This window comes from Drosophila sechellia, chromosome 3R (genome assembly GCF_004382195.2).
Source record: "Drosophila sechellia strain sech25 chromosome 3R, ASM438219v1, whole genome shotgun sequence".
NCBI classification, from domain to species: Eukaryota; Metazoa; Arthropoda; class Insecta; order Diptera; family Drosophilidae; genus Drosophila; species Drosophila sechellia.
In genome coordinates, this window is record NC_045952.1 from 6,828,939 (window position 1) to 6,841,239 (window position 12,301).

The 12,301-nt window shown below is 45.2% G+C and overlaps 5 protein-coding genes across 15 annotated transcripts; 2 read left to right on the forward strand and 3 right to left on the reverse strand.

Annotated features, from left to right (window-relative positions):
• The first annotated feature begins 56 nt into the window (after positions 1-56).
• On the forward strand, positions 57-4,605 carry LOC6614317 (transmembrane protein 245). Of its 9 annotated transcripts, none has more exons than XM_032723274.1 (10): positions 57-267; positions 367-918; positions 1,025-1,630; positions 1,690-2,230; positions 2,446-2,648; positions 2,708-3,117; positions 3,181-3,333; positions 3,390-3,425; positions 3,804-3,830; positions 4,321-4,605. In XM_032723274.1, exons 2-10 carry the CDS (start codon positions 394-396, stop codon positions 4,478-4,480), a joined length of 2,661 nt encoding a protein of 886 aa, XP_032579165.1. In that variant the 5' UTR covers positions 57-267; positions 367-393; the 3' UTR covers positions 4,481-4,605. The 9 variants fall into 9 exon arrangements, with proteins under 9 accessions (XP_032579165.1, XP_032579166.1, XP_032579167.1 ...); XM_032723275.1 differs by having other exon boundaries at positions 2,458-2,648; XM_032723276.1 differs by having other exon boundaries at positions 2,470-2,648.
• On the reverse strand, positions 4,544-6,682 carry LOC6614318 (1,5-anhydro-D-fructose reductase). Its single transcript, XM_002038722.2, has 5 exons — positions 6,452-6,682; positions 5,892-6,072; positions 5,389-5,516; positions 4,769-5,328; positions 4,544-4,707 (listed from the first exon to the last, which is right to left on the reverse strand). The coding sequence occupies exons 1-5, from the start codon at positions 6,521-6,523 to the stop codon at positions 4,659-4,661; spliced, it is 990 nt and encodes a 329-aa protein (XP_002038758.1). The 5' UTR covers positions 6,524-6,682; the 3' UTR covers positions 4,544-4,658.
• A 135-nt stretch (positions 6,683-6,817) lies between these two features.
• LOC6614319 (acylphosphatase-2) lies at positions 6,818-7,919 on the reverse strand. Of its 2 annotated transcripts, XM_002038723.2 has the most exons (5): positions 7,845-7,919; positions 7,431-7,672; positions 7,360-7,376; positions 7,125-7,234; positions 6,818-7,072 (listed from the first exon to the last, which is right to left on the reverse strand). In XM_002038723.2, exons 2-5 carry the CDS (start codon positions 7,633-7,635, stop codon positions 6,955-6,957), a joined length of 450 nt encoding a protein of 149 aa, XP_002038759.1. In that variant the 5' UTR covers positions 7,636-7,672; positions 7,845-7,919; the 3' UTR covers positions 6,818-6,954. The 2 variants fall into 2 exon arrangements, with proteins under 2 accessions (XP_002038759.1, XP_032579176.1); XM_032723285.1 differs by lacking the exons at positions 7,360-7,376; positions 7,845-7,919 and having other exon boundaries at positions 7,431-7,568.
• A 46-nt stretch (positions 7,920-7,965) lies between these two features.
• LOC6614320 lies at positions 7,966-9,591 on the forward strand. The gene is made up of 3 exons (XM_002038724.2): positions 7,966-8,198; positions 8,272-8,688; positions 8,750-9,591. Exons 1-3 carry the CDS (start codon positions 8,057-8,059, stop codon positions 9,436-9,438), a joined length of 1,248 nt encoding a protein of 415 aa, XP_002038760.1. The 5' UTR covers positions 7,966-8,056; the 3' UTR covers positions 9,439-9,591.
• LOC6614321 (putative uncharacterized protein DDB_G0271606) lies at positions 9,477-11,823 on the reverse strand. Of its 2 annotated transcripts, XM_032723283.1 has the most exons (3): positions 10,700-11,822; positions 9,867-10,289; positions 9,477-9,806 (listed from the first exon to the last, which is right to left on the reverse strand). In XM_032723283.1, exons 1-3 carry the CDS (start codon positions 11,711-11,713, stop codon positions 9,681-9,683), a joined length of 1,563 nt encoding a protein of 520 aa, XP_032579174.1. In that variant the 5' UTR covers positions 11,714-11,822; the 3' UTR covers positions 9,477-9,680. The 2 variants fall into 2 exon arrangements, with proteins under 2 accessions (XP_032579174.1, XP_032579175.1); XM_032723284.1 differs by lacking the exons at positions 9,477-9,806; positions 9,867-10,289 and adding an exon at positions 10,315-10,518 and having other exon boundaries at positions 10,700-11,823.
• Between the last annotated feature and the right edge of the window lie 478 nt (positions 11,824-12,301).

Below are 12,301 nucleotides of genomic sequence, written 5' to 3' on the forward strand. Positions count from 1 at the left end.
TAGGGGATGCGCACTGTGTATCGGCTGGCTGCCAGTGTTGCAAACCGACCCACTTCACAGCCCTGCCCGCCTGACGTAATTTGGCAGAAACGACGGATTTTTGTTTATGTGAGCCTGCTCCCCGCCCCTCATAAAGTGAGTGGCCAGCTGCTCGTCCAATGACCACCTCTAGTTGCGGAAATTAGTATCTCCTTGTCGGAATCCCTCCCAGGCCCCGTCGGAATCCATCTGTTGCTGACCACTGAACACTGAGGCATTTCATCAAAAGTGAGTTTCCATCAGTGGAGCAGTTCCGAGAACAGTCATTCGGCTTTGCTACTCATATGGACATGAAGATCTAATCCGGTTTTCTGTATCCGACTGCAGTTCCCCGTTCCTCCGGGCACACACAAAATGAATCGGTCCGAACCGATTCCCATTCGACGGGACCGCTCTTTTGACAGTGTGATCAACCGCCTGCTCCGGATGAGGTCCCAGAATCATGAGAGCTTTCGCGCCGCCATGTACAATTTCCTGATCGCCGCGGGAGTGGCGGCATTCGTGTCTGTGTGCTTCATTCTTGGGCCCTTCGTCCGTCCATTGCTGTGGGCCTTCCTCATGGGCGCCGTGCTCTTCCCATTCAAACGACGTTTGGCGGAGAGCGTAAACAGTTGGTTTCACCGCTTGGAGGTGCGCGACTCCAATGTACTGGTCTCGATCTGCCTATCGCCGCTGGAAGCCACAGAGCATTGCGGGCGGTTGCTGATCGGTTGGCTCTGCGAACACTGGCAACTCCTCCTGGCCGGATGCGGAGTGGCCGGGTGCATTAAGCTGCTGGTTCTATACGCCCCGAAGGGTTTCCTGCTAGCCATCTGGCATTGGATCACCTTTTCCCATGGCTTGTTCGTTCAAATTATAGGATTCCTCAACGTATACGTGGTAAGTGGCTCGTCGATTTTTCGATGGTGACTCATCGAAAAAATTCGTAGAAAACCAGTTGATATAGAAAAGAACGAAATAACAAAACTTTTTAAATTTATTGCAGCTCATTTCCTTGATCGTGGTCTACTTGAGCTGCGTCCACTTCTTCTGGAAGCCAGAGAACAGTGCCCACTTCGTGGTCGCCGGACAGTCCATGTGGATAGCTGTTGCGGGCTATCTGAGTAGCTTTCTTGGCGCCCTGCAGGTGCCGGTATTTCTACTGGTTATGGCCTATGTAACAGCATCTACGGCATATCATCTGCAGACCCTAGATGATTCGGGATCCTATCTTCACCGCCTGCAAAAGCTGTTCGACAAGAACGATTTTGAGCGGTCGTTAAGCAACTTCAGCATTTGTGGCAGACCAGGCCATGAGCCACTGAGTCCGGGGCTGCAGTCGGATGTTGAGGATGTATCGTTAAGTGACACTGTCGATTCGACTGTTACGTTTGATGCCAAGCCAGGAACGGAGGCTCCCGGTCACCAGAGCGACACGTTCTTTAAGCTGCTTTTTTATGCCTGCCTGGGCACATTCCTCTATCGCAACGTGTGGATGTTTATCCTAGCGGCAATCCCAGTAATTCTGCATCTAATCTACACCGTAGGAGAGTATACGGGAATTACTCAGTTTGTTTGCAACAAAATTAGCGAAGTTTACGCAGCGCTGCGTGTGAGTTTTATATATAATTCTCAAATGATGAATTTATATCTTTATATTTATATTTGCAGTTCTGGGCAATCGAACACCATTCTGCCGTGCTGCCACTCTGTCTACCTGGTGTCCTGGAACTCAACTATAAAATCAACACTATCGTGCGGGATTCACTAAAGGCCTCCGTTGAATCAGTCACCTCCATCCTAATGATCATCCTCATGCTTCTCATCATCGTGTTTCTAAGCGTGTTCTTCTGCGTGAACATTTACTCGGAGACGATTGAGGTGGCTTACCTGGGCAAGGATTTAATTAACAAGACGATCACAGATCGGCCTGAGCTAATTGACATCTTGCCTGCCAACATGCAATCGTCCATCGAGGATGCTCTTGATAACGCACATCATTATGGTCGCCGTAAGATTGAAACCTACATAGACGACTGGCTGGCAGACGCCGATAAGGTGCACGCCACCAAGTTGAAGGAGCAGATCCTCGAAGTGTGGGACCGGCTCATCCAGTATTGGATCGATTTCAATAAGGCCGGTTCATCGTATGGACCGCGGGTACCAACGGATGCCCTGAAAAGCACATTTGGCGAAATCGTCGACAATCCAGGTAAGCACAAGTTCCCCTCCATATGGCTTCTTTCAATTTTCTTTCCTCCCGTTTTACTAATAAATTTTTTGAGTTCATTTTCGGGGTTTTCGCATGGGTTTTCGGGCTTTTGTTAAGTACTTGCTCCCATCATCCATCCCATAACACTCGTTTGCGTCTACGAAATAACTCATACTGTGTGCATCTGCTAACCGACGGCCGTTTATTTAACCAAGGACATTTTAAAGAGCTAGTTTTAGTGGCAAAACAGGGCATTATCGGCTGGGCGCAGAGCAATACGCAGACGATCCTCGAGGTTGCAGAGTCGTTGTGGCACATCATCCGGACCAACATGTCTATGATAATGGGCGTGACCGGGGAGATTCTATCCCTTGTGCTTTCGGGTGGACAAGCGTGCATTGAGTTTATTCTAGATATGGTAAGCGTATAAAAATAGACTTTAAGCCAATGCCAACTAATTAATCATACTTCCTTTAGATTGTATTCTTTACGGCTCTGTTCTACCTGCTCTCGAGCAGTCAAGAGAAGTATGCGCCCCTGCAAATCACCAAGTACCTGGGCTATTCCAGCTCGGGTATCAAAATCGCCGATGCCCTGGAGAACTCCATAACCGTAGTCCTAGTCTCAATGTTCAGATGCTCCACCTTTACGGGCCTGTTCACCTGGTTGGTCCATACGGTTTTCGGGGCCCGGATAGTATTCCTGCCGTCCGCCTTGGCAGCTATGTTGGCTGCTGCTCCTTTCCTGGGCAGTTACTGGTGTGCGGTGCCAGCCTTCCTAGAGCTTTGGCTGGCTCAGGACCGTTTCTATGCAGGACTTATATTGTTCCTGCTTCAGTTCTTCGTGCCATCATCATTTGAAACTGCTATATATGCGGACCTCAAAGGGTGAGTTCATTTTTTTTTAGGATGAAAGGAATTTAATCTCTCAACATTTTGCTGACATTCTAGTGGTGGACATCCCTACCTCAACGGCCTGGCCATAGCAGGCGGAATGTATTGGATCGGTTGGCAAGGAGCTATTTTCGGACCCCTGATGCTTTGCTTCTTCATCGGCCTTTTCGAGGTGGCCACGCTGGCCATGCGCAGTCATCAAGAGCCCAGGTAAATTAGACTTTCCCAAACCAAATTCGATGAATTTGTTTAATTTGCATGCAAAGTATGAACCACATCAGACTTGTGCGGCAGGAATTGAAGTGAGTTATTTGTTGGCATGCTTTAATAGACTTACAACCTTTATACCCTTGCAGAGGATATATTGATTTTTGTCTGAAGTATGCAACGCAGGAATTCCCTAGCCATGTCCATCTGTTCGTGAAGGAAAAATTTCCAAAATTTTTGTTTCTTTGCCAAACACGGTCCGGATCAGAATATTTTATTATACAGCTGCCTTAGTAACAGTCGGAGTAATGGAAAAGATATCTGTTTGATCATAAATTGTTCTTATTCGGTATAACAAATTCTTTTTTTTTTTAATATATAATGACTGCAAGGGTATACAAGCTCCGGCTTACAGAAGCTACTTTCGTTCTTGATATATCTCAATTTAATGAAAATCCTCTACTGAATTTCAGGAACAGTACGGACGAGGAGCGGACCACGTGAGTTGGCATGGACCAGTAACTACGAATTTCCTTTTAATACTCGAACTGCGAACTAACATAAGCTGTGTGGCCAAATACCTGACAATCAAAATGAGATTGGCCCGAATATCATACCCTAGACTTAGGCTGGAGCTTCCTTTAACTATTGTTGTTCGTTTCTCAGTTGCAAATCTTACGGCCTTGCGAACTTTGATTTTTATTAGTACTAAAGTTTTTAAGTATTCAATATGCCGTCTATGCAGCAAGCGCTCCTTAATATCTCTTCTATCGATCTTAGTGTTCTTACATACAAAATGTACCTCGAATTGTTTGTAGTCGCGAAACATTTCCAAAGCCTTTAAGTACCGATATCGTGCTCGCTACTAATTCCTTAATGTAAAATTGTGATGTGTTTAAACTTAGATACAAAATGTGTTGCAAATATATTTCTGTACTAACTAACCAACGCTGAATGCAAGCTCTTCTGAATTTGAAAGTTGTTTTCCAGCTCGAATACTCGAAGGGTGAACGAAACTGTTAACGACAGTACAATAAAAACGAACGATAACACGGATGGAAAGTCTGTCGCAGAGAGAAAACCTGTTGAGCTGAAAATCGTAACGAAAACCAAGACATTTCAACTGTTGAATACCAAAGAAAACCAGTAATGAATTTGTATATAAATATCATAACTACATTTTATGTGTGTATAATGACCAAAATGCGAGTAATTACTTTTTTATAACTTTTACAAAATAAATGGTTGCTTTCCTATACTTTCGACACAAAGTAATGTTTTGGAAAAGAATTTACTGCGTACATTTGAATTCTTTTTATATAACTATATTAGTTCGTGTACTGATTCTTGAAAGTAAACTCAGGATGCCTCTCCACACTGTAAACAAATTAAAATCGCGATAAAATTAAGGGATTAACTAAAAGACATATTTTCATACCCATGGAAGAATGCAAAGTCACAGATTCGAATATTCTGGTCCAGGCTGGACAACTTGGCCACCTCCTCGGTCGTCAGTTCGAAATCGAAGACGTCCAGATTCTGCTTAAGGCGAGCGGGATTCGTGCTCTTGGGAATGGCGGATACACCAGTGTCGATAATCCAGCGGAGCAAGACCTGCGCTGGCGTCTTGCCATGGCTGGCGGCAATCTCCTTTACCTCAGGGATGTCCATCAGGTCCGGCAGATTCCTCACGATGCCCGCTCCAGCATTAAACTTGGCGATTCCCTTGGATCCCAGCGGGGAGTAGGCGGTTACGGTAATGTTTTCAGACTTGCAAAAGTCGACCAGATCTCTCTGCTGCAAGTAAACGTGGTGCTCGATCTGGTTGTTGGCCGGCCGGATCTTGCAGTTCTTCAACAGACGGGCCACCTGATCCTTGCTGAAGTTGGATACTCCAATGGACTTGGTGAGACCTTTCTCCACCAGGTCCTCCATAGCAACCCAGATGGCAGCGTGGTTCGTGGTAACGTCAACCTCCATCAGGCCATCCTTGTCGACCTGAATGTTAATGATCGAGATGTATATAGAAGTTGGTATTAGATTCCGTAGCACATATACCTTGAAACTTCCGTCCTCGTTGATATTAATTGTGAAGGGAGTGTGCACCAAATACAAGTCCACATAATCCAGTTGCAGATCTTCCAGCGACTTTTTGATGGTTGGCTCAACTTCGTGGGGGCGGTTGGCTAGAACAAGGATTAGTCGGTTATATTATTTTTGCAATAACTGGACTACACTACTATTCCGACAATGAAAACTCTCACAGCTACATTGATATTCTATCAAAAAATAATCTTTCACATCAGGTTCATCCATCATATCAAAGAGTCATGTAGTGATAATAATAATGTTTTTAAATTGAAAATATGAACGTTGAACCAGTCAATGTTGGTGTCTTGAAAAAAGGTTCTTATCTTATCAACTAGATTTCCAAAATATCAAAAAGAATATTGGTAGCTGTGGTGAAATGCTTTGGTGGGCATAGAACATAGGAACTATTTATAAATGTATATATGGAATTTTGAAATACCATTGGATCCAACTACTTAAATGCTACTTACAAACGGGTGGCACCTTGGTCACAATGAACAGCTCCTCCCGCTTGACCTTGCCGGCGTCCAGCCAACGCTTGAGGATTCTTCCGATGGCCTTCTCATTGCCGTAGACTGGCGCCGTGTCTATGTGGCGATACCCAGCTTCCAAAGCCGCGTCGATGGCGGTTTCGATTTCCTCATCAGATGCCTGCATTGTGGTGATGAAAATGCGGTTTAGTGGTATTGAATATATATTGATTATAGTATTTGTATTATCTACACTACCCGAAGATCTTCAAACTCGATTTACAAAGGTTATTTATTCTCCCGTGCCCAGAGAAAGTCCAGCCCACCAGTGGATATGAGTGGAGGTTTATTGTTTGTTTTTGAAAACCGGTCTAAAGTCCCCAGCACCAACCAAATTGTTGATTGCATCGGAATCGAAATTTCAAGAGATTTAAATGACGTGTCAGTGATTTGTTGAGGTCATTAATAAGTTGTAATAATAGCATTAAGATTCGAATATCCATTATCCATTAACTACTTACAAGCAATCTATGAAATTACAGAATCGTGATTATAAATACCTGCCAGGTGCCGATGCCAATCACGGGCATCTTCTCTCCATTGTTGAACGTTAAGAACTTGGTGTTGACCATTTTGTATTGATTTTAGATTACTTGTACACTTAAACAGACTTAAGTAACAGATTAAATGGAAAAGCTGCGGCACAACCTGTTGCTTCGAAGATTGAATTGAAATTAAACAAGAAGCTACGACCCATTCACCGGCCCACTTATCACACCCAATCCAATGAGATTCTGCCTTTTCCAAAGCGCGGTCTTACTAGTCGATATTTGTTTAACAAAACAATCGAATTTAAAAATAAATTTACTTACAAATATCAATATCGGACTAATTTATTTGGTTAAAGGTAATTATTAAAAACGTCATTTCTGCGCATTGCATTTTAGTTAGATTTAATTTTATAACAAAAGAAAAATTTTAACTCATCCAAATACTGTATAAGCGTGTATAAGAAAAATTGAATTCCGTTTCTAGATTAATTTTAGCTTTAAAGAACAACTAACTAATCCACCACTATGGTGAAGTTGGTGAACGTGAATTCTGCAAGTTCTGTAGTCTCACTGAAAATGCATTTGTCAATTCGACTGGTGGGGCTGCCGGTGTGCTTTAGCCAGAGGCGCCTGTAAAAGAACGGGCTTGATAATCAAACTTTGAATGGAAAAAATCACTCACATGGACTCAAAGGAATTTCGGTGTGCTTGAATTTCGCCCTTCACAGTATTCTCGTTGGTGTTTTTGCACCAACCACGGACTCCCAGCTTTTGAGCTCTTCGCAAGGTGTACTAAAACATGGGAATTGGATAACGGATAAGAGATTACACATATACCTCAATAATATAGGGAAGCTGAAGATCCGATGCTCAAAGTGTTGGGTTTTTGAAGATCCTATCTCCCAGCAAGTTCTTACCATTCGAAATGAAACGCCTGTGGGTGCCAGATAACTTATTATTGCGATTATCCGTTTTGCGAATACCCTACCTTGCACAATCCCGAACACTTCGAATTGGCAGCTGAAGACCGCCTCATCGCTTCTGTCCGATGTTACTCTTTTTTGGAACTCTGTGTGCGAAATTCTGTTGGGCTCATCGCTGCCTTTTTTGGATGGTGTATCTTTATCTGGTGTCGAAGGTGGAAGGGTGACCCTCCTACGTGCACCCTCAGTCTGCGTTTCTTGTGAGGTCATTTTACAACTCGTATATTTGACATATTTGGAGCGGTAACTGTCAAAAATCGATAGGTCTTTTTATTTGGGTCACCTTGAATTTCAATGGCATAATAAACAGTGCATTTAAAATGAAATGACTTGAATAAGGTAAAACAAAAACAATAGCACAAGTTATGTTTTCTTATTGTCAACAAATGAACAATTTTGTTAAAAATTCGACACCAAACTTAGAGCGGTATTTTTAGATCTAGCTTTTTTTTAGCCTTTTAAAATCGTCGGTCGAACCGATAAGTCTGGTCTGGGTATCGGGGCGTGTAAGGGTCACCCTGTGTTCAAGGCGGTTCGTTGGAACCAGTTCCGACCTGTCTTTGAACAAAACAAAATCATCCAGACAAAATAGTGAATAACAAATATTACGCAGATACTACATCATCGCACTATGCATACCTTGTACGCGCTTCTGAAGAACAAGCTGAGCGATGTGCATCCCCTACACAACATCGATCTGACGCGGGATGTGGCCTACTTGAAGGCGGTGGTGACCAAGGAGATGCACTTGCAATTCGACGCCAGCGAGTTGGGTGAGTGACCCTCGGGATTCAAATTGCTGTCCATTGTCTCTATTGTGTCAAGTCATCTGCTGCGCACTTGCAGAGATCATCCACCACGGACGCGTGCTGGAGGACGCGGACACCCTCAACCGTATGCTGCAGCCCAACGCCGTGATCCACTGCTTTCAGAAGATTAAACGTTACTCGCCTTATGTGCCGCCAGCGGCCACAGAGATCAACACGAAGCATATCCAAGAGCTGTTTTCGTTGACCTCGCACCTGCAGATCAGCGTTACCTCGCGGTTCAACATTTTGCAGAAGATACTCGCCGAGTATCCGGAATTTAGGCGAAATCTGGGAGCGCAGGCTCTTATTCGCGACTCCGTACTGTTCAACATGCTGCACGAGCCGGAGGTGGTCCAAAATCTCGTTAAGGATTATCCCCTCATCTGCGAGGCCGCTCCATTCATAGTGGATACTATTCGGAAGGAGCTAGCCAGGAATAGCTCGGCCACGCAGTGTAACTAAAGCCGTATCTTTTCTTGATTTGTATATCTTACAACCCGTTTCTTCATTTTTAGTGCAGGAGCAGGCTGCTTCGGAGTCCACGACTTCGTCAGAGGAGGAAAACTCTCTGGGTGCAGGCAGCAGCAGCAGTGGTGGAAGCAGCAGCACAGCCGTGGCAGCTGCTGCGGCCGCCAATCGGCGTGATGAGATGGCCAACATACGTCAGATTAGCCGCCAGCAACTGGCTAACGCATTGGCTAACGTGACCTCGTTTAATTCACTGTCGAATATTGCGCAGAGAAACGCGGACGAGGCCCTGCAGGGTGATGAAAGACCAAGAACCACCTCGGCGCCACTTGCAGGCGTTGGAGGAGCATCGGGAACAGGCGCAGGAAGCAGCAGTGGAGCCATCAGCAGCGGATCCATATCGTCAGAGTTGTTCCGCAACGAGCTGGCCCGCGCTTTTCAGTCCCTGTCGCAGGATCAACAGGCGCCGGTGGAGAACATGGAGGTGGAATCCGGAGGAGGACCAGTACCAGAGCAAGACGGCACAGCAGCAGCCGATGATGTGGATGACGAGGACGATGGTGGAGACGACAGTGATGTGCTGCCACGCCGCTATCGTCGCCATCGGTTCACCGAACAACTGCGTACCATGGCCGCCATGGGCTTCATTAATCACACTCAGAACGTTAGTTATCTAGAACTTTCCGATGGGAATGTGGAACACGCTATTAATCTGCTTATGTTGAGCATGAATTAATAAGGATCGGAATTGACTAAAAAGCCAACATAATGTGCTTATTTTACGGACTTATATTTATTCTGCTGCTGAGGATTCTGAAGCATTAAACTCCCAACTTAAGCAAGGAATATCTCTTGAGAACTTGTAATAATTAAATATACATTTAGAGGAGTCATCTTTGTAAGCTAATTGGGTAGGGATTGGGGAGTTTGGGCATGGGGGTAAAAGCCGGCCGTACAAAAGGTTTCCACTAAATTACACTAGTTGATTAGATAGTCCAGCGCCTTGTCCTTATTATTATTGAACTTGAGGAGCGCCGCCGAGATTTTCGATTCATCAAACCCGAGGTCCAGAAGTTCTCCCAGTGGAATAAGGTGTTCGATAATCTGAAAAGAACTCCCAGATCGGAATAATGGTTTTTGCAAAAGTTTCCGAAATTGACTTACCTTCTTATCATCGATACCGCACAGATTAACCACCTTTGCCACCCGTTCCAGAGGGAAACCCATAGTACTGATCCGTTGGGCCAACTTCTGTGCCGGACCATCCAGCTCCCTAAAGGAGTTTCTGTCCACCGCTAAATCCACCGTTGGCTGCTGCTCCGCGTTGTGACTGTGCAGGCGGGTACGACGTTTCTCCGCCTGCTGCAGCTCCGTCTTCAGCTCCCGCAAGATGTCAGGCACACTCCTTGACTTAGTGGCCACCTCGTCCTCCGACTGGCTGAGCGCAAGCACGGAGGAAGGCGCTGGAGGAGCCTTTAAATGGTTGGGAGTCCCGAATCCATTGACTTGGTAGTTGCTAAACTGTTGGTAAGGATGTTGCTGCGGAGAATAAAGGGGCTGGTGACTGTAGCCCTGCATGTGGTACACCTGCGAAAATAATAATTAGCCCATATTTTAAATCAGAGCATCTGAAAAAAACTTGTTTTTAATTAGAAGTGAAATATTGGGTATCGTATCGTACTAATACTTGGTTTGTAATAAGACCACGTTAAGCTCTGTCTCAAGCTCTGTCAAAATGTTGTAGCCTCAATTGTGGTCCTAATTAGTTTGAGCAAGAGCCCCACTATCGATTTCTAAATAATTATTTATTTTCTACCTGAAAGTGCGAAAAATCAACCCGATTAAATGGTACTGGTAGTGAATGATCAATTTCCTCTTTTATTACAATTTAATGAGTAATGAGGATTCGAATTTGAGAATACAAGAATAGTGCGACATTCAAAAGAATCAAGGTTAACATATTATTAAGGCTCTTTAACTAGTTAAAAGTGTCCCACCTGGAAGTGTTCCGGTTTATGCAGCGGCTGCTGGGCGGAAGCGCTGTACATTGGCGTTGGGTATAGAGCCGTGGCTGGAATGTGGCTTGGCTCGCCCGTGTCCTCATTATCATCACAGTGAACATGGAAATTGACGCTGTCGAGCGTCGCTTTGGTCTCCGCCAGCGTAGTCACTGCTAGCTCCACCGGAGCTGGCACTTCATTGCCGGATTGCACCTCCTTGGAATGATCCTCATGCGGCGGCTCCTGCTGCTGCTGATGTTCCCCCTGCTGCTGCTGCGCCTGCTGCTGCTGCTGCGCCTGCTGCTGTTGCTGCGCCTGCTGCTGCTGCTGCTCCTGCTGCTGTTGACCTATGCGCTTCTCCAGCTGTGTCTGGTGCAACACCTGAGCTAGTATGTCCAGATCGTTGATGGTCTTCAGCTCGATATTGTCGAAAGGTGTAGAGTTCATATTGTATTCAAAGTCTGCGTAGTTTAGGGAGCTGTTCCGCTTGTGCAACGTCTGCGGACTGACCACTGGAGTGGCGCTCAGAATGGTGGGCTGCAAGATATTGTGAAAATTACACACACTTATTGACTTTGGTTCGTGGGAAGAGTCGCGTGACTCAGCGGTTATTGGAGGTGGTGGCTGCTGTTGCTGTTCCTCCTCCCTCTTCTCGGGCTCGTGCTTCTTCTGCCCCTTCTCGTCCTCATCCGATGACAAGTCGTCCGCACTTGGATAATCAACTGCTCCAAGCATCTCCTTCTGCTTCACCTCCAGCGCCCTTTGGCGTTCCTCCTTGCGGCGCTCCTGGCGACTGGCCCGCTCCTCGCGCTGCTGGCGACGCAGGTGGCGCCATCGTTGCGCCTGATTCAGCACGGCCCGCTCCAGCTGACAGTCATACTGGTAATCCGGATGATCCGTGTAGAAACCTTCTCGGAATTGCGACAGCCGATTGAGGGTCGCCTGCGGCAGGTGGTACACGGCAGGCGGTGGTTTGTAGCGCTCGACTATCTTGACCGGGACATCTTCCATGTTATGCTAGCGCATTCACCACGAATTTTGTTAATTAAGTTGCTACTACGCGTTTTTTCCCTCTGTTCTCTTTTGTTGTTTCTCGAGCAGCAGCGATAGGCGATTGGTATTGTCATCGGTCACTGCTGATTCGCCAATTTCGACTAATGTAGGATATCGGTTTTGTTTGAGATGCCCATTTAATTAGATGTATTCAGGTTTGGTTGCGTGTTTGACAACTGATAGCAATATCAATATCTACCCCAAAGTTTGCCAATTTGAGGGTGTATGAAAGAGTAAATAAAAATCAGAATACATTACAGATCCCGATATACAACATAAAAAATTAAAATTACAAAACTTTTTGACACACTATATAGTTTTATTGTTACCAAGGGTATATTTTTTAATTCATGTCGGATAGTTTTAAGGTATTGATTTCCAAAAACCATTTTTGCCCAAACTTTTGTATTAAAATAATCCCGCTCTTGTACGACTGAGTTTCTTAAAATCGTTCTATTCAATAAAACCAAATACTAAGTTTCTGGGAATAAATAAGGATGATGTTGATGATGCTTTATGTTACTGAATTTGCAGGGTATTAATAGG

Coding starts and splice junctions, on each gene's coding strand:
- LOC6614319 (XM_002038723.2), bottom strand. CDS start 7,635: ATGACCTCACAAGAAACGCAGACTGAGGGTGCACGTAGGAGGGTCACC. Junction 7,073..7,124: donor CGAAATTCCTTTGAGTCCAT/GTGAGTGATTTT, acceptor GTTCTTTTACAG/GCGCCTCTGGCTAAAGCACA.
- LOC6614318 (XM_002038722.2), bottom strand. CDS start 6,523: ATGGTCAACACCAAGTTCTTAACGTTCAACAATGGAGAGAAGATGCCC. Junction 5,517..5,891: donor GACCAAGGTGCCACCCGTTT/GTAAGTAGCATT, acceptor TCCTTGTTCTAG/CCAACCGCCCCCACGAAGTT. Junction 4,708..4,768: donor GACTTTGCATTCTTCCATGG/GTATGAAAATAT, acceptor ATTTGTTTACAG/TGTGGAGAGGCATCCTGAGT.
- LOC6614317 (XM_032723274.1), top strand. CDS start 394: ATGAATCGGTCCGAACCGATTCCCATTCGACGGGACCGCTCTTTTGAC. Junction 2,231..2,445: donor CGAAATCGTCGACAATCCAG/GTAAGCACAAGT, acceptor TATTTAACCAAG/GACATTTTAAAGAGCTAGTT. Junction 3,831..4,320: donor ACGGACGAGGAGCGGACCAC/GTGAGTTGGCAT, acceptor GTTGTTTTCCAG/CTCGAATACTCGAAGGGTGA.
- LOC6614321 (XM_032723283.1), bottom strand. CDS start 11,713: ATGGAAGATGTCCCGGTCAAGATAGTCGAGCGCTACAAACCACCGCCT. Junction 10,290..10,699: donor ATAAACCGGAACACTTCCAG/GTGGGACACTTT, acceptor TTATTTTCGCAG/GTGTACCACATGCAGGGCTA. Junction 9,807..9,866: donor GCGGTATCGATGATAAGAAG/GTAAGTCAATTT, acceptor AGTTCTTTTCAG/ATTATCGAACACCTTATTCC.
- LOC6614320 (XM_002038724.2), top strand. CDS start 8,057: ATGCATACCTTGTACGCGCTTCTGAAGAACAAGCTGAGCGATGTGCAT. Junction 8,199..8,271: donor ATTCGACGCCAGCGAGTTGG/GTGAGTGACCCT, acceptor GCGCACTTGCAG/AGATCATCCACCACGGACGC. Junction 8,689..8,749: donor GAATAGCTCGGCCACGCAGT/GTAACTAAAGCC, acceptor CTTCATTTTTAG/TGCAGGAGCAGGCTGCTTCG.